The sequence below is a fragment of the Echinops telfairi genome, unplaced genomic scaffold (genome assembly GCF_000313985.2).
Source record: "Echinops telfairi isolate 266 unplaced genomic scaffold, ASM31398v2 ScPeMD7_60;HRSCAF=208, whole genome shotgun sequence".
NCBI lineage: Eukaryota > Metazoa > Chordata > Mammalia > Afrosoricida > Tenrecidae > Echinops > Echinops telfairi.
The window spans coordinates 42,075,920-42,094,491 of NW_022103958.1; the positions used below are offsets into that span (position 1 = coordinate 42,075,920).

An 18,572-nucleotide genomic window follows, 5' to 3' on the forward strand; every position below is an offset into this window, starting at 1 on the left:
GTGGGTTTCTGAGACTGTAACTGTTTACGGGAGTAGAAAGCCCAGTCTTTCTCCGGCAGAGCTGCTGTACAGAAACCTATTAGAGCCAGAACTCCCTGGTACTGCCTTGTTTTTCTAGGTCTGAGAAGGTTTCCATCTTTGACAGGATAAATCTTAGTGTTTCAGTGTCATTTGTCTCCGTGGACATATCTAAGTTTTCCTTCTCTGACTTATATAAAATATGTTGAAGAAGATTCCTATGAAGATTCCTATTCTATCAGAGAAAGGATAAGAGATTGAGAAACACAAAAAGAGAGAGATTGAAAAAAATAATTACAACAAAGAAGAGGACTCGCACTGACTGATGATAATTTGTTTGAATTGAGGAGCGCATTTGATTCAGCTTTCTGTCCATAAAGCACACACATACACACACACAATAAAACAGTGTTTATATGTATACACATACAAGGAGGCTTCAGAAAGTGGATGGAAGAATAGAATGGAAAGATAATGGAATTTTTTCCATAATCTTTTTAAGAGCCCTCTCCTATAACCCAAACCAAACTCATAGTTCTGGAGTCGATGCCAATTCACGACAGTCCTAAAGGCCCGAGTGCAGCCACCCCGTGGACTGGGCTCCCAGGGCGATAGCTCTCTGCAGAAGCAGCCACTTACTTCTTCCCTCCATAGAGGGGCTGCTTGGGTTGAACAGCGCTGCCCTGCCAGGCCTCCTATGTATGCAGTACACATACTGCTTGCAGGCATTTTAAAGAAGATAAACGACAATATTAATTGTAGTGCTCTCTGCAGGTGGTGTGAAAGGTGAGTGTTATTTTCTTCCTTTCTGCACTGAAAACTATTGTATAATAAGAAAAATGCATTTTTTTTCATGCTTTAAAAATTCATCTTCCTGCTTGTAACTCCTTTCCCGCTGTTGGATAAATGTACAATAACCTACTAAAGCCAGCTGCCTGTGTGGCCACAGTCATTTTATTGTTTTTCCAGAATGTTCCAAAATAGTTCTGGAATAAGACCAGTGGGACCACCAGATAGCTATCTAGCCTCACCCTTCTTCCCATGCAAATGAAGACCAAGGCTCCAATCGAGCGTTGTCAGAAACCTCTGTGGACCCCAGGATAACAAGACCCTCCCCCGTGGCTGGAGGAAGGCGGGGCACCGCTCAGGACTCTCAGAGCCAGCTCCGAATACCCACTGCAAAATACGCCTGGAGCAGCAGTTGCCAAAGACAAAAGGCTCCACCTCCAGGGTAGAATCTCTATTTGAAGTGTTTGTAGACACAGGTGTTCTTCCAGGAGACTCAAGACCTACAGTGTGGGCCTGTGTTGGGCCAGGAATAGCTCAGAAGGCCCCTCCTCTGCAGGCAGCTCTTGAGGACTTCAGTGTATGTTCTAACTATATTTGGCAATGAAAACCAAAAGGTCAGTGGCTTTACTTGGGGGAGGGGGAAGGCTATTCCTGATTTATAATCCCTGCTTCAAACCAAGACTAAAAAATTTTAAACTCAGTTCATTTATTTTTGCACTCAATGAAGTTGAGGGCTGAAGCCATTCTCCTTCCCAGCCCTGCCAGCCCTCATGTAAATCTTCCACAACCACAGGTGCAATTCACCTAGCTAAGCCATCCTGGTATTGGAGGACATTTGGGGACGTCTGGCTTGAGAACCCAGATGTTAAAATTATCCCACTCTACTCCCCATGTCTTCATAGCATTAAAATAGCTTGCAGCTTTGGGTACAAATCCAGACTGCACGACGTATTACTCACGGTGAGATCTTGGCTGAGTTACTACTGTAGGTCTCTGAAGTTCAGTGTCTTTGTCTATAAGCAGAGATAAAGACGCCTACTTCACAAGGCTGCTGTAAGGACCAAAGGAGATAAGGTAGAGAGAGTAGCCAGGAGAAGGTCTGACACAGACTAGGTGCTAAGAAAAGAATCTGTGTTTACACCTCCCCACTCCTGCCCTCCACCTTTAGCTGTTCAGCCAAGGTGTTGGCTTTTCAAGAAATCACCCCGTGCCCCGTGTCTGGTTACAAATAGATGGGACCATTCCCACAGCCAGCAACAGTAGCTAAAGATATGAGCTATGACTGACGACTACTCCTGAGCTGTGGACAGGTCAAATCGGCTCACAAAGGACTCATCACGGTTGATAACAGAGGTGTTGTTGGCATCAGGAGGCCCCACCCTGATAGGTTTCACTACCTTATTTAAAAACCGAAAGAAAGAAAGGAGGGAAGGAGGGAAGGAAGAAAAGAAAGTTAAACTCTTCCATGCTTACATGAAGGGTCCCAGGGTTTAATGGAGAGTCTCAGTCAATCCTGAATTCTCACTAGACTGTTCTCAGAAGGGGCTCTGTCCCTGCAGTCTTGTCTCCAGTCACGGGATTTCTAGTTAGGAAGGACCACGGCTGAGCAGCTGCCTCTTTCCCTCAAAGCTGAACTGTGCCTTCCACTTGCTCCGCATTCCCTTAAGTCCTAAGACTCCCTCCGCAGAAGGCGAGATCCTGGTTCCCTGCATAGGTAGAACAGCCCCCAGCTGGTGATCAGCCCGCCGCTGGCATTTTCGCTGCAGCCTGAAGCCCAGCCAGGGTAAGTGTTGGCTGGACGCCTCTGTGGCCATGGTTTAATCATAGGGTTTGGCTGTGAGGTGGAAGTGTCTGTGGCTCTCCCTAGTTTCTGTAGCCCCTTCCGACCACCCGCAGCCACACACTGGCACAGAAATGAGCCACTGGAATGTGTTCTGCGTTCACAAATGCCCTGTACACTTTGCCCAGCATTGCAGGCGGCTATTTACAAAATGGCCCTGAGGACACTGACGAGCCTCTGCTTCAGTTGTAGCCCCTCAATTCTGGAGAACCTCACAACAATTTATTGTTAAGCACAAGCAGGGAAATGAATGGTGTGAGGATTGATGTTGTCCCAAATAGAGGTCTCCCGTCACCTCGGGGAAATTCCTTGCACAATGATCCACTTTCTTCTCAAAGTACACTGCTTCTGTATCTGTTGTCTTCAGACCCCAGACATAGGGCCGACCTCTTTCAAAGAACTCCCTGGCCCCTTAGTGGTTCTCAACCTTCCTAATGCCAGGACCCTTTCATACAGTTCCTCACGGTGTGGTGACCCCCCCCCCCATTTTGCTACTGTTTGTTATGAATCGGGCGACCCCTGTGAAAGGGTCGTTGGACCCCCAAAGGGGTCGCGACTCACAGGTTGAGTCCCGCTGCGAAGGAGGCCTCTGAGATGCAATCGAGGCAGGAGGCCTAGAAAGGAGGAGGCTGTTCTGGAATGATTTCCATTCTCCAAACCCTCGAAGTTTCCTTTGACCAGGAAGATTTCTGAGATGCACCAAGGTTGCCAGTCTTGGTTTTCAGTGGAAAGACCGGGGGAACTCGGTGGAAAGGACAAGTATGTTTCTCTCCATCCTGGGTCTTGGAATGGCACCAGGGGAGAACCAAGTCATAAATGGGTGCCCCTGCCACAGGTGAGTGTCCTGAACAGACCATTGCACTGTCCCCTTCGACCCTCTCAGATGGAAAAGCCTGAAGCCAGCAAGGAGAAGGAGGGGAGGAAAGAGAAAAAGGATGGCGGAAGAGAAGTAGGGGGAGGGAGGGCACGGGAAAAGAATTTGGGGGGAAGGAGGAAGGAAGAGGGGAGGCGGGACACAATGAGGGCCCGGGGGCTGTCGGAGAGGCACGGTTCCGGCAGCACGTCCGTCCGGCCCGGCCCGCCTCCCGCCAGCCCAGCAGCTGCACGTGGCGCAGCGTGTGGGCGCTGAGTCACTGTCCCAGAACACGGAGCTGCCGTGCAGGTCTGGGGGGGAGGCCGGCCCCGGGTGGCATTCTGCAGACAGTTTTTTTATTCCCGCTCCTCTTATGAAGGCTATGTGCTGACTCCCACGTAGGAGCAGGGTGTACTCGGTTGCACGTCCGCCTGCGGGGCGCGGCGGCCGCCTGGAGGCGCTGCGGCCTCGCGGATGAGCCCCCGGCCCGCCCGGCTGCTCGCGGCCAGGGAGCACTGGACTGGGCTTGGGGACCAGGTCTGGCTGGGGTCTCCCGGAGAAGGTGTCGTGTCGCCACACTTTGCTTCTCACTTTAACTCCCGGGGTAACCTGGGGGAACTCCCTCTCCCCCCCACCGCTTTCCTCTACCCCCCAACCCCCCACCCCTGGCTTAGAAGGGAGGAGGCTACCCCAACTCACTCTCTCTCTCTCTCTCTCTCTCTCGGGCACGTTTCTCCGCGCGGGGCGCCTGCAGCAACTCCATAATTGGGGTGCTGTTGGGCAACCGGGAGGGTCCCTGTTCGCCGCTGCTTTAGGGCCGACCCGGGCCCGCCGGGCTGCCCCGCGAGGCAGTGACCTCGGCGGCCTTCGTGAAGCCCTGACCACGCCCTGGGCACACGCTCCGCACACCCGGCGTGGACGGCCGAGCTCATGACCCGCTCACCGCCCCCCCCCCCCAGGTCCGGTGCCCACAGGGCGCCTCCGTGGGCATTGGTCTCGCAGCTGGGAGGAGGAGGGAGCCCCCACTCCGGAGCCTGTGCTAACAGCCCGAGGGCATCCACCCCCAGCCCCTGGAGCCAAGAAGGAGGCGGCGGCAGAGAGATACGACAGTTTATTGGTTTGCTATTTCGCGTATCACCCATTTACCAGTCTCTGGTTTCCACACGCACAGACACACGAACTACACAGCCAACAACGTTACACTTCACTGAGACATTCTATGAAAACGGGGAGGGAGTAAATACAGTTGCTTTAAAATGCCCTTAATACAATATACACCGTACAAAAATAGCTCTATATTGGGAGTTAGGAAACACGTTAACAATCACAAACTTAAATAGTGATAGTGACCTCTGTATGTACAACACGCATTGCACTTTTCCTCTCTAGGTTTTGGGAAGTTCAAGTAATCGCGAGGCTCGTGCCCGATGGATGGGGTGACTCCCCTTGAGAAACCAGTTTGTGGGTGAGCGGGCATGGCAATGGCTCAGACCCCTGCCCCGGAGGCTCTGCGTTTTTCGTTCTCAGTTTCTCCTCTCCGAGAGAGCCTGGAGTTCCTCAGCCCCCCCGCCCCCCCGGGGGTGGGTTAAGGGAGGGGGGAGGCCAGATCCAGGTGAAAGGAGCCCAAGAGGAAAAGCGACCCCTGCGAAGCCAGGACTCGCTGCCAGGCGGTGCCTCCTCGGCTGGGGTCTTTGCGGGACGGTCTCAGTCCCCAGCGGGCTGCCGGGCTGGCGCTGCGGTTCTGCGGCCCCTGGCGCTTACATCCGGAGGAAGGCGGCAAGGACTTGCTGCTCCCGGGAGGCTGGAGCGCTGCGTGCCTTCCGATTCAGGGACAGCCAAGTCCAGCCCGGGACCCGACCCGGGCCAGCCTCGGTCAGCGAACGCCGGCGCCGGCGCCCGTAGCCCTGGGGGCTGATTTTGTTTCTGGGGGCAGTGCCGTCCTTGTCCTTGTCTGTTAGCTGGTAGATCTGGTGCGCCAACTTCTGCACCGTGCAGGTCCCAAAGCGGCAGCCGAAGCCTCGCAAACCCTGGAAGTTGTTCATTGACTGGCGGTAGCGTTTGACTCGAATGCGGGAGGCGTCGGGATTGCTGGGGAGAGGAAGGCTGAGATGAAACCCCCATCAAGGAGGGCTTTGGCCCCAAGCCACCGAGACTAAGCCACGAGAAATGGCTTCCCCCCCATCTCAGCTGCCATGCAGCCCGGACTCTCCCTTGACCTGATAACCCTCCCCGCCAACACCCACCGCTCCCGGTGAGGCACCCAGCGTCGTGTACCTGGTCTGGAGGCTGGCAGAGGTGTCCTTGACGTCCTGGAGTTGCACGAGGGTCTGAGCTGGCGCGTCCTTCACAGCAGCGAGAGCGGTGGAAGAGCTGCTGGCCACCTGCAGATCCCTCTTCCCACGACTTAGAGTCCACTTATTCCATCTGGAGAACACAAACAGACTATATTTGCATGTGTCTCGGGGAGGTCCTGGCCCTCGCCCGGCATCCGACCCCCGTGGCGATCCCCCACCAGAGCGGTCCCTGCCCTCAATCATTCCAACTGGAGCCCCACGGCCAATTTGCCTGGTCTGCCAGGCCCGAAGGCTGCGGGAAGGGCTGCCCCAACTCACTTCTTTCGGAACTCCGACGCCACGTCGAGTCGCGCGGCTTCTGCGCCGAAGAAGGCGAGCGAGCCCAAGTACACCAGGGCGACCGGCACCAGCTTCATCCCGGCGGCGGCGGCGGGGCGCAGACCCCTGGGGACCGGACAGAGCGAAGAGCAGAGGTGAGCACCCGGCCAGAGCCAGCGGGCGAGGCGGGGAGGGAGGGAGGGTGGAGGGTGGAGGGCCAGCCCGGGCAGACCAGCCACGCTCCGCTGGGCTCAGCCTCTTATCTCCCAGGGGCGCAGAGAGGCGCCAACAGGCGTTTGCGCCGGCCGGCCGGTAACAGACCCCGAAAGCGAGGCTGCTGCACGGCGCCAAGGCGCCCAGGGGTTCCCCACTCCACTTTCGGGAGCAAAGGGAATTGGATCTCTACCCACCGAATGGGGGAGGGGAATACAGCCCCCGCCTAAGACCCTCCAGGGTAGATAGTACCCCTGACTCACTCGTGGTCCCAATCTCCAGCCTTAGCAAGGGAACCCCTTAACCCGCGAGGCTCCCCGCACCTACCTGCTGAGGGCGAATCTGCCAAAAATAGGAGAAAGTCAGAGACCAGACTCTGGCAGTGGGCAAACCCCAGAGTCCAAGTCCGACTGTGACGAGAAGTGAGAGGTGGTAAGAGCCGAGCTCCTCTGCCTGGTGTCACCAAGAAACCACCGAGTGGCCAGCTCGGTTCCTCGGGTTTTATAAGATCGTGGGGGCGGGGCCTGGGCGGCCTCCCCCACCCCCACCCCGCCCCTTTTTTCCCCTCCGGCGCGCGCGCGCTCCTGCACTCCCGGTGTGCGCACTGCTTGCCAGTGAGTGTGGGGCTTGGGGGAATGGGCCCCTCAAAGGGCTTAGAGACGGCCCCCTAGGAGATTGGTGCAAGAATGCCATAAGTCTGAGCCTGGAGACTGGGTGATGGAGGGCGGATACAAGCTCCGGGGGTCCTTTCTCTTGAGGTCGTCGGCAGCCCAGAGAGAACAGGTCCTGTAAACCAGCCCGGAGTAACCGCAGAGTTGTCCCAAGTCCCGGGACTAGAAGCCATGCTAGTGGGACTGCACCTCCTGTGGGCTTGGCGCCTGGCCAGGTTTAGACTCCAGCAGACCCCCGCGGGGCAGCAGGGGGGGACAGCAGTAGGGGGGCGGCGCTCACCACCATTCCTGAAAACTTCCTTTTCCCTGGATCCCAGGGTGGGTTTGTAAGATTTCGCAAGCAGGGCAGGGCTACTTTGAGAATTAGGATTTGGAGTGGGGAGATATCAGCATATTTAAATCTCACACGCCTATTTGGAAATCTAGGAATAACCAAAATTAAGAAGATGCCGATTCACCCCCTACGCCCCTCGAATCCAATGATGCCTTATAAGGTTACAACCCGAGGGGATTTTTGTGGGGTTCTTTTGGCCTGGCTGTCCTCTCTCGAAACCTCCAATCACCCATCGTGAACGTGAGGCTTGACTGCCAGGGAGAACACGAAGGCTTCCTTCGTGTAGGTGAAGCGCTACAGCGTTCACAAAGCCCTGCCACAGCCCAACTTCTTTTGATCTGCACACCAACCCTTGAGCTAAGCGAGCAAGGCAGCATTCTGCTCCCCACTTCGCCTCGGAGGATCGTGACATTCAGAGAGGGGGAGAATCTTGCCCAAACCGTGTTCCAGCTCGGAACCAGACCTCTACAACGTGGGTGAAATTCTTCTAGGCTGGGGTCATCCGCATGTCAAGGGAGAGAGGAATCCCAACCCTCACCCCAAAATTGTGCCTGTTCATGATGAATCAAACAAATGTGTTTGTCACCTGTACTCTTGGCTGCTGCTTGGCTTAATTTTCATACTTCTCATCAGGGGGGTCCAACTGGAGACAGAAGGCTCATTGCACCCTCCCCCTCCCCCCACCCTCAAACACACACTGCTGCTTATATGTGGGTCTCCGGGATCCTGTTACCTATTTACCTCAGCCATGGGTCTGAAAATCTCTCTCACCTACATGGAAAGGCTGAGGTGGTCAGACCGCTGGGGCTACTGGTTGTCAATTTAAAAATCTGTGACAATTTGCTGTGTGAAGATGGGTGAGTCATGTTCCCGCTCTAGTTTCCCCATCTCTAAGCAGACCTCTCTAAGACATGCATGTTCAGAGACTGCCCGGACCTTGACCACAGCACGGTCCGGACAGCACAGTGCTGGCTCAGCCACCGTCTTGCTCTCAGGACAAATGTGGACATTGCACCTGGGGCCGGAATGGCTTCAGAATGGTGATTTATTCTGAGGACTCTTCCTTCCAGGAGGTAGTCATCTGAGGGACTGAGTTTCAGCTGAGGGCGGGGAGCAAATTCATGCCCTGGGCTCCAGTAAGGACTGAGATACTAACCCCAAGTCAGCTGTATGTGTGGGGAGGGTGGAGTGTGTGCCGCGTAGTGAATTTGCCCAGCTCAGGCTGACTTCCTGGCCTTAGGGCATTTTCAGAAGCCCATCGCTTCCGGCTGTGGGTCTGTTTGCACTGCGCACCTATTCTGTTTCCAGAAGCTTCCCAGCCTAACCTATTTTTGCTGCTGCCCCTCATTTTCCTTCTTTCATTTCCTCCCCTGCGGACCAGGCTCTTCACACGGACCCTGTCCAGAACTGACGTCAGTGGCTGCCACCTACTTGTCACCAACTTCCAGCTGGATGCATGCCAGGACAAGTTTTACTTTCATTTCCTTGGCTCGCACCCCTGGCTGCAGAAGAGGTCAAGGACAGCTGGGCGCTGGTTCACAGCCAGGGGAGGTCTGAACGTGTTCTTTCCAACCCTGGGGAACTGGTTTCCTCACGGAATCCTTCAGGAAAGCCCCCTCTTCTGTGCAGGACACTGGGCTCTTGCGCAGAAGGCGCTGATCGTGGAGAAGAAGCGGGTTCTAGGTGCAAACTTGGCTGTTGCCTTCAAGCAAAACTCACCCAGGGTGGAATTTCGGCTCTGCTCCACCTTCCCATGCATATGTCCTCAGCAGTGTCTCAGTGCCAGGAGTTCCCACCTGAGAGCATTGGCACCAAAACCTTTCACCCCAGGTGCGCTTTTGTCACTTTGGCACCTGATGCTCCCACAACCCTGCCAACTAAGTCCTGGATTGGCAGCATCGAGAATTTTGCCAGTACACCTTTCTCTACAAAAGTGTGTGTGTGTGTGTGTGTGTGTGTGTGTGTGTGTGTGCGCCTGAATGGGCTACAGGGACAACAGTCCCTTCCAAATAGGGAGGAGTTAAATAAAAAAATAAGGTAAGGAATTTGCTAAATCTTGCATGTTAGACTGCTAATGACAAAGCCTACAGTTTGAAACAGCCAGCAGCTCTATGGGAGAAAGATGAGGTTTTCTTTTACTCCTGTAGCAAGTTATCTCAGAAACCCACGGAAGCCGCCCGCCCTGCCTTCTGGGATCAATATAGACTTGGAAGGGACTTGACGGCAGCGTTTGCTTTTGTTGTTGTTTTGCACCGGTGCAGTCTCGTGTTCGCTTACTTACTCATCAGGAAGATGAAGGAGCCGCGATCTTGCACTCAATGACGGGGCTAGAAGGAAACTGCGCGGCGAGTGTTCTCCGGTGGTTTGTTACGCCTGCGTTGCAGTCCTCTCAACTGTTGAGTCACACGGAGCCCGGGCAGTTCAAGGAAGGAAGGAAGCGAAAGGGAAAAACAGCCTTAAAATCTCGCAAGAAGAGGAATCCTTGTGATAAGAAGTGTACAAGCCCCCAATAAAAGGATTTTTAAAAGAAGAAGAGGAGGGGGAATCCTAGTAATGACAGTCAATTCTGTGTGTGTATGTGAGTGTGTATGTATGTGTGTGTGTGCTGGAGAATCCTAAGAGGGCAGAGGGTGATTGTCCTCCAAAGCCCTGTGAGAGATGTACATATCTGCTATCATCTACATGGATGTCAATACAAATAAACCAAAGGCTTCTTACACAGTGTGTCTCAATTTCGTCACATTCCACTGCAATTATTCTTAGGCCTTACATTTGACCTTTACCCTGAGTCATATTTGAAGCTAAAAAAAAGAAAAAGGAGTGAACCCAGTCTCTTAACGGCATTGAGAACATAACTTGAGTCATTTAGAAAATAAGAAACAAAAAGTAACATTCCTGATATTAATAAGCATGACTAAAACATAGCAGCTAAGTGACTTGCATAATCATCTCAGATGGTTTTTGTATTCTAACAGGAAATTTTTATAATACACTTGTTATTTGTAGTATAAAATGCCTTTGTTCAGCTGAGGGTTGGTTTATAGAGTCCGTTTGCAAACAGGGTTCAAAAAGCATCCTGAAGTCCTAACTCCAGTGGCTTAGAGAAAGGACATCTTTAGCGTCTCCGACTTGGTCCCTCCCTCGGAGAAGGAAAGAGGCCACAAAGTTCAGAGCATTCTCTTTTCAAATCTTGGTTTCCCTGAAACTAAAAAGAACCAAACTACTCACTGCCATTGAGTTGATGCCGACTCCTGAACTTTCTAGAACTGCCCCCTGTGGGCTTCTGAGACTGTGACTGTACTGGAGTCACTCCTGCTGAGTGACTGGTTCTTTCAAACTGCTGATATTGCAGGATCCTAGCCCAATGTGTAACCACCAGCCACCAGGTCCTGAATTTCCCTAAAGAGCTCATTAAAAGAGATTTTTTTTTTTTTCAGAAAAAAATTTTTTAAAATCAGTTTAAGTATACAATAAGCTACTCTTTCAGGGGACTGGCCAAATTGTGTCTGGTACAGATTAGAAAGCACTCTTCCATCTTTTGTTTCTATCTGGCTTGGAGAAGTGAGGGCAGGGAGGACATTAGTCTCTCTCTTAAAACCAAAAATAAGTCTCTCTTAAAACCAAGTTGATTCTGACTCGTGGTGACTTCACAAAGGACAATTAATCCAATTACCCCATACTTTCTTGCCTGCATAGAAGCAGATTGCCCGTCCTTTCCTTTGTGGCATCCCTGCGTAGGCCTTAACTACCAACCTTTAGGTTAGTGGCTGAGCACAAACGATTTACCCCAACCATTTGCACATTTCCAGGTCTAACATTGTCTGGATCATTGGACTGAGAGAAAGTAATGATTTTTTGCTCAGGCACAAAACAAACCAAGAGCATTAGTCCTTATACGTGTTGAGGCCTGAAGACAAACGTCCTGAAATTTGAAGAAGATAAGTTCCACAGAGAAGGTGGAACACATATAGAAGCTTGCTACACTAATAGCTATTACAGAACAAGGTGAAATGGCTTCCTGATAAATTTACTACCAATGGCACAATGAATGGCATTAGTGAACAGATCATGAAAGAGGTGATTTATGATCATCCCTAGCAACTGAAAAGTTTAAGGAGAGCAATTATCAGGACACCTGCCTCCTATGGATATCCTGCACAATCAGAAGAGCAATTGAAATGAGCCAACTCTGAGGTATGATTTGAAAGCTCATTCATTCTTTCAGTAGGAATTTAAGCATAGATTACATGCACAGCACTGTGCTATATGTAGGGGGTAAACTGTGGTAGGTCTCTGTGCTAAGACTACGGGGTTCTGATGTTCTAAATGGAGGAAAGCACATTTGGAGGCCAATTTGGTTGGGGTTGGAACGTAATGGGTAAAGGCGAGGATGGCCATGGGATGCGATCAAAGCAGTCATTGGGGTCATAGAATAAAGGACCATTGGAATCATATTAAAGATTTTACATGTTCTCCCTGGTGACATGGGACACACCTTACAGATTTGAGGAGAGATATACGTATATACTCATGTATAAGTTGAGTTTTTCAGCACATTTTTTTGTGTAGTTTTGTGGCAAAATTAGGTGCCTCAGTTGATATTTGGGTCGGCTTACACTAGAGTATATATGGTAATTGTACATATATGAAGGCAGGCATGTCAAAAAGTATTGGTACTAGGGTTCCAGTTCATAGATGCTTAGATTTATTGCAAAGTATATTTAAACATGACTCTGATATTGATGGACAGCTGCAGACAAGTTCTCTCAGTCATAGCCTTGTCTTAGTCTCTTTACGGTGCCTGAAAATAAAAGTGTTCAATCAAACTAGTGGTTCTTCTGAGGAGATGTGCTGGACTAGTTATCTTCATGGCAAAGAGGTCAACTCAAAAGGTTATGGCAGCTTGCTTCTGGGATTCCCAAGGGGCCATCTTGATTTTCTCAAAGGACACAGGACAATCACAGAGGCTTGTTAGGAAGAAGTTTTTGTTTTGGGGGTCTTTTTTTTAGGAAGAGGTTTTAAGGAAATGAAAATCTGCATTGATGATAAAAAAGGCCAGGAAAGTTACACCAAGGAAATTCTTAAAAAAAAAAAAAATCAGAACGATGTACTTGCTTACTTTTCATGTATGTTGGGAAACCTTACCACATCCACCCTACAGCCCCAAGGATCTTGCTCCTTCAGATTACTTTTGGTTCCCCAAACTCAACATGGAAATGAACGCCATCTGAGGCACTTGCAGCAGACAGAGCTGCCGTCTGGACATGGGGTAAATCGAGGAGAGTGGGATTCTATGGGGAAGGGCTTGAGAGATGTACACGGTGGCTCCAGAAGTGTATAAACCCAGCTGGAGGCAATTGAGAAACAATAGCTTCATGGTTCGTTGTTACTGTTTAATAAAGTTTTGTTCATTTAATAAGGGTTTCTATGATTTAAGAGCAATACATTTGGACTCCTCGGATTTAAATGATATGGGCATGGTGGGTCAGATTTAAATGTATATCTTGGATGATGAGGAAGTGTGTCTGGTAGTGCCAGAAGGGAAGCGGTGCCATGGCGGCACCTGGCACAGTGGGAGAAGACCTAAAACCATCGTCACTGAGCCCACTCCAACACAGAACAGCACTACAGAACAGCGCAGACTTGCCCTTTGGGTTTCCAAGGCTCTAATCCTTAGTGCACCAGTCTGCCACATCTTTCTCCCGCAGAGAAGCTGATGGGTTTGAACTGTATCTCTCTTCAATCTTTAAACCCTCCCCTTCCTCTCCACTCCACCTTAACTGGTCTGAACACAGTTTGCTTCATGGACATGCCATCTGGTCCGTCCGGAGGGTTGGTGCTCAGAAGGTCCGTCCGGAGGGTTGGTGCTCAGAAGGTCACGAGGCTTGGATCAATGTTCTGCTGCCATGGTTTTGAAACTCTTGTAACTCTTGAATTGGGATGGTTTCTATATATTCATTTTGCTCTGGGCCCAGCAAAGTATATAGCTGTTCTTTTTCACCAAATAAACAAGCATTCAGAGAGAAAACCTGAAAGATGTTGTAAACAATTCAGCCCTATGAGGATGGATATATGGTTTAAAGTGGTTGGTTAAAAATTACTTCCACACTTTGCAAAGTTGAAAACAAACAAAAAAACACAAAACAAATAAATAAGCATTCTAAGTAAAAGCAGCTTGCAAACTCACACAGCACCTAGATACACTTAGCTGCTAATATCAGTTTCCATCAGTCATTGCTGGAGCCTCCTCCACACTTCCGAAACATATCCTCTGGCTGTTTGTTCTACAAGTTTGATTTTAAGACAAAACGAATATGCCATTCTTAAACCAGGATCCTGTCTTTACGGTCTACCTATATAAAGTTTGGAACCACTAATGAAACAGGGAGACCAGTTAAGAAGCTACTGGAATAGTTGAGATGAGTGTTCCTAATGTGTTAGAGCAGCGGTTCTCAACCTTCCTCATGCCACGACCTTTCATACAGTTCCTCATGCCAACCATAAAATGATTCTCGTTGCTACTTTGCTACTGTTACGAATTGAGCGACCCCTGTAAAAGGGTCGTTTGACCCCTCAAAGGGGGTCACGACCCACAGGTTGAGAACCGCTGTGTTAGACTGATGTGATAGCAGTGAGATTGGAGAGAAGGGGACATATTGGGAAAGCTGGATGAATAGGACTGAGTGATGAAAATGGTGCTGAAAGAGAAGCAACTCTCACAACCGGGAGTCGACTCAGACTTATAGAACAGAGCGACCTTATAGAACAGAGCTGAACTGCCCCTGTGGGTTTTGAGACTGTAAATGTTTACAGGAGTAGAAAATCCAATGTTTCTCCAGAGATGCCCCAGGCAGTTTTGAACTGCAGACCTTGTGGCTTGCAGGCCAATACAGTACTATGCCTCCAGGGCCCTTATATTTCCTGCTTAGCTAACTGAATGAAAGGAGATCATGTAAACGACCAGGAAGTTTCTCGCTCCTGCTAGAGCTTCTTTGTTATGTATGGATGGGTCTGTAAAGACCATTTAAAGACACCCAGGCCTGCCTATGTATATTTGGTTAAATCAAACTCTCCTATAGCCTCTCTCAACTGTAGTGGCTAACCACAGGAAGCACTTGAAATGACTGTGATCAACCATTTAACCTAGGACAGCCCTGCTGGGGGAGCAGCAGGCTGATAAGCCTTGCGCAGCGGTAACCAGTTCTAATTCTTCTTCTCAGGCAAAAGGAGAAATGTTGCTCTACATACACTATCATGGTATTGCACAGCCTGCTTCTCTTTCTGCTCCTGCCTGCCTCCAGCGAAACAGATCTGGGCTTGCTGTAGTCCCTCTCGCTTTTGTGAAAGGTAATGGTGATCTGGTCTTTGGCCAACCTCTGTAATCAGGCTGCCTTTTCAGGGTGTATCACTTTGGGGCAAGCAGGCAGCTGTCGGTTGAGGAGCAAAGCTCAGCTCCAGAGGATGCTCACTATGTTCACACAAGGGCCTTCGCCCACTCACCCCCTTTACCGTTCCCCCAGCCTTAGAGCTAATTCAGACTCACAATGGCCCAACGCGTGTCCGAGTAGAACTGCACACTGAAGGTTTTCAATGGTTGATTTTTCAGAAGTAGCTCACTAGACCTTTTTTCAGAGGCAACTCTGGGTGGGCTTGAACCTTCAACCTTTCAGTTCGTAACGGAGTGCATTAACTATTTGCAATACCCAGGGACTTCTTGATGGCTGGCATAATAGTGCCCAGACATTGGCAAGGCTGTGGAGAAACTGGAACCCTCGTGCACTGTGGGTGGGAGAGTAAGATGGTGCAGTCGCTGCAGAAAACATTTCGGGAGTTCCTCAAAAAATCAAACACCGAATTTCTATGTGAGCCAGCGATCCACTTAGGTATATAGCCCAAAGAACTGAAAACAGATCCTCAAACAAAGATGTGGAAGAAGATGCTTATGGCAACACTATTCACAATAGCTCAAAGTTGAGAACAATCCAAATCAATGGATGAACGGATAAACATAAGGTATGTAATTTAAAAGGAATGAAATGTTGATGTACACTACAACATTAATAAACCTCTGACATATTATACTATTATATGAACATACTAATATATGAAACATACCAAGCACAAAAGACCACACATGCTATGATTTGATTGATATGAAATATCAAGAATCGGTAAACTGGAGAAGGAGAAAGGAAATTGGTGTTTGCCAGGGGTTTAGGAGAATGAGGATGGAAAGTGACTATTTAATACCTATGTTAAATACCTATACCTACTTAATAGGGTTAGGGGTTTCTTTTGGGAGAAAGACAGGCTTTCTACTCCCCTAAAGAGCTATGGTTTTGGAAATTCATGGGGACAATTCTATCTGATTCTATGGAGTCACTGTGAGTTGGAATTGGCTGATGGTAGTGAGTTTGGTTTGGGTTGATGGAAATATTTTGGCACTAGATAGAAGCATCTGCTATAGAGTTTTTGAATATCCTAAATGTCACTTTAAAATGTACACTTTAAAATGATTAACTTTACATGTGAATTTCACCTCAATTTTCAGAAAAAGAAAGTAAAATGGGGAAGGAACAGGAGGGCTGCCTTAGCAGGCTGAAGGACTATCAAACAAAAGATAAATTTTATTTTCTCTAGTTCCTTCCAGAGAGCAGCATCAGGAGAAGTGACAAGAGGACAACTCTGACACAATTAAGGGAGAACTTCCAACAATAGCGCTATTAAACATTAGAAAGAGCTGCCCCCCAAGGAATTAAGATTACTCTTCCCTGAAACTGATCTTTAGATAATGAGCTCTCAGGAAAGTCAGAGAATGCATTTCTGCCTGGATTTGTGGTGCCTTTCTTCTCTTAGTTGGATTATATTTGTTATCTTCAATACCTGCAATTGCCCTGTAACCCAGGGTGATTCCGCTTGACCATTCGCAATACAGAAATGAGTTCCAAGCCGTCCAGTCTTCCTTGCGGGCATTTTCAGTTATTCTTCTGCCGCCCAATGCTCTCAATCTGTAAATGAAGAAAGTGTGACACTCAAGGGCAGGGACTAGTCAGTTGGAGCCCACCTGCAGGAACAGAGGGACCTAGTCGCTGATGAAAAATGTTTGTTGATTTACGGAAGGAGTCCCTGGGTGTAGCGAAGGTTGGAGTCCATCCCAGTACATCAATGACGAAAGACCTACGTCCTAAACTCAGCCCTGTGGAGCACGGTTCTACTTGGACATACATGGGTTGGTATCAATTGGCGCCTATTCTAGGGGAACTAGTTTTATTACTATTTTTAATGCACCTTTTCAGAAAGCGCTTACATGCTATGTCAAACCTGTGACAGCCTTGCGAGCCAAAGCTCCGGCGGTTAGGCCTATAGATGCGCCAAGAGTCGGAAGCCACTAGATGGTAACGCGTTTCGGCTCGCTTAGCGATAAGCGATCACAAGGAGAATCATCACCTTTGCAACAAACGGAAATTCCCCAAACTTTAGTCTACCACTTAGTTGTAACATAACTCTGCTACTCAAGCATCATTAGAAAAACAAACAAACAAACCCAACAGCCTGCTGCGCGCCATTTGACTCTGACGCTTAGAGACCCTACCCAGGATGTAATAGATCTGTCCTTTATGGTGCCTACGTAGGTGGAAAATCTTAATGGTAACCGACTGTCACATCTCTCTCCCGCAGAGCGACTAAAGAACTGTGAAATAAAATTTACATTAAAAGTGGGTATTTTAGTTTTATTTCAAGAGACGTACTGGTGGCGCTGTCGGATAAGCGTTGGACTGCACATCGGAAAGTCGGGGCTGTCTGGGTAAAGATTTACAGTCTGGGAAACGCTATATAAGATCGCCACGAGTCCGAATTGACGCGCCGGTGGTGGGTTTTGTTTTCGGTTTTCGTCAAAGTGCCCCTCAAAATGAACCCGCCAGCTGTTAGATCCCCGTTCTCTCCCATGACAGCGTGTCCCGAGAGCAGAAGGTCACAAAACCATCAATTTCGGACTGAGAAAGGCTCGCGCTTCTTTCATCTGAATTTCTGAAGATCCTGGGAATCCAGGTGAGTAGCGGGGATGATCTATGACAGCAATTCCCAGTCTTCCTAATGCCGCGATCCTTTAATACAGTTCCTCATGTGGTGGTGACCCCTCAACCACAACATTATTTTCGTTGCTACTTCATAACGGTCATTTTGCTACTGTTATGAATCGGGCAACCCCTGTGAAAGGGTTGTTTGACCCGCAAAGGGGTCGCGACCCACTGGTTGAGAACCGCTTATCTATGCAGTTACTTAAAAATGTTAACTCCCTAAACCCGAACCCCATGCCACCGGGTCCATTCGGACTCATCATGCCCCTCTACAGGGTTCGCAGACTGCTTCTTGACGGGCCGACAGACTATCTTTCTCCTACTGGACCCGAGACCCGCCAACCTGGCGGCGAGCAGTCCCACGCCTGTTGCACAGCGCCACCAGGCCTCCTTAACGCTAGCTCAGTAGCCACGAAATCCTCACCCTGGAAATCGGTATTCTTTAAGCACAAGTTATTCGTGTGAATTCCCCGTGCTCTAGATGCCTTTTCCTCTTGCATGACGAAACATTTCTCCGGTTCGCAACGTTTTAAACTAAATCACAGCGCTATCAAATAATTGTCTCCTTCTTCGGAATCCATAGACGATTGTGCTTTTTAAAACTGTTATTAACAAGTGGTCAAGCAAAGGGGATCTGGCGTCTATCTCGTCCCAAGTGGAAACGGATCGATAAAGAGGTGCCGCAAGAAAAACTAAGCGATCTGGATCGGAGGATATAAACTTGGAATTCTGTTCATTGCATGTTTGAGCGGGAAGTGGGGAATGACCACCTGCCCGGGCTGATAGGGAAAAGAGAAAGCAGAGGATGGGGGTGGGGGGCAGATGGGACCCTTCCCTCGGCCTCTTGAGCACCAACCCAAACCGGCCCGGCCAGGCCCAGGAGGATCCCGGGGATGTGGAGTTCCTGAGTTCTTCCATGGACTCCTGGCGCTCCGGGGGAAGCCCAGGCTGACCGCCCCCGGCCCCCCAGCAGCGCAGGCCGGGCGCCCGCGAAGATTGCGCAGAAGCCTCGCCGCCCCCGCCCGCTCCGTGGCGTGTTCCTAAATTCCCAGCCGCGCAACATAAACAGGAAACGTGCAGCAAAAACCCTGGCGGTGCAAATTCCATACTACCAGCCGAGGGCGGGAGAAGCTGGCCTTTTCTTTTCTTTTTTTTTTTTTGGG

The 18,572-nt window shown here is 49.7% G+C and overlaps 1 protein-coding gene and 1 long non-coding RNA gene across 2 annotated transcripts in view; both read right to left on the reverse strand.

Moving 5' to 3' along the window:
* Positions 1-4,595: 4,595 nt before the first annotated feature.
* On the reverse strand, positions 4,596-6,775 carry ADM (adrenomedullin). Its single transcript, XM_004711608.3, has 4 exons — positions 6,653-6,775; positions 6,113-6,237; positions 5,775-5,924; positions 4,596-5,588 (listed from the first exon to the last, which is right to left on the reverse strand). The coding sequence occupies exons 2-4, from the start codon at positions 6,208-6,210 to the stop codon at positions 5,258-5,260; spliced, it is 579 nt and encodes a 192-aa protein (XP_004711665.3). The 5' UTR covers positions 6,211-6,237; positions 6,653-6,775; the 3' UTR covers positions 4,596-5,257.
* A 2,510-nt stretch (positions 6,776-9,285) lies between these two features.
* LOC123521779 overlaps positions 9,286-18,572 on the reverse strand; it is a 10,452-nt gene continuing 1,165 nt past the window's right edge. Inside the window, exons 2-3 of the long non-coding RNA XR_006680128.1 lie at positions 16,214-16,338; positions 9,286-9,723 (exon numbers count right to left, since the gene is read on the reverse strand). This is a non-coding gene — a long non-coding RNA (uncharacterized LOC123521779). The remainder of the gene's footprint in view (positions 9,724-16,213; positions 16,339-18,572) is intronic.

What these genes read in the sequence shown, in the direction of transcription:
- ADM (XM_004711608.3), bottom strand. Translation starts at nt 6,210, where the DNA reads ATGAAGCTGGTGCCGGTCGCCCTGGTGTACTTGGGCTCGCTCGCCTTC. An exon ending in GCGTCGGAGTTCCGAAAGAA is followed by an intron (nt 5,925 to 6,112) that starts GTGAGTTGGGGC and finishes TGTGTTCTCCAG; the next exon opens with ATGGAATAAGTGGACTCTAA. An exon ending in TCTGCCAGCCTCCAGACCAG is followed by an intron (nt 5,589 to 5,774) that starts GTACACGACGCT and finishes TCCTCTCCCCAG; the next exon opens with CAATCCCGACGCCTCCCGCA.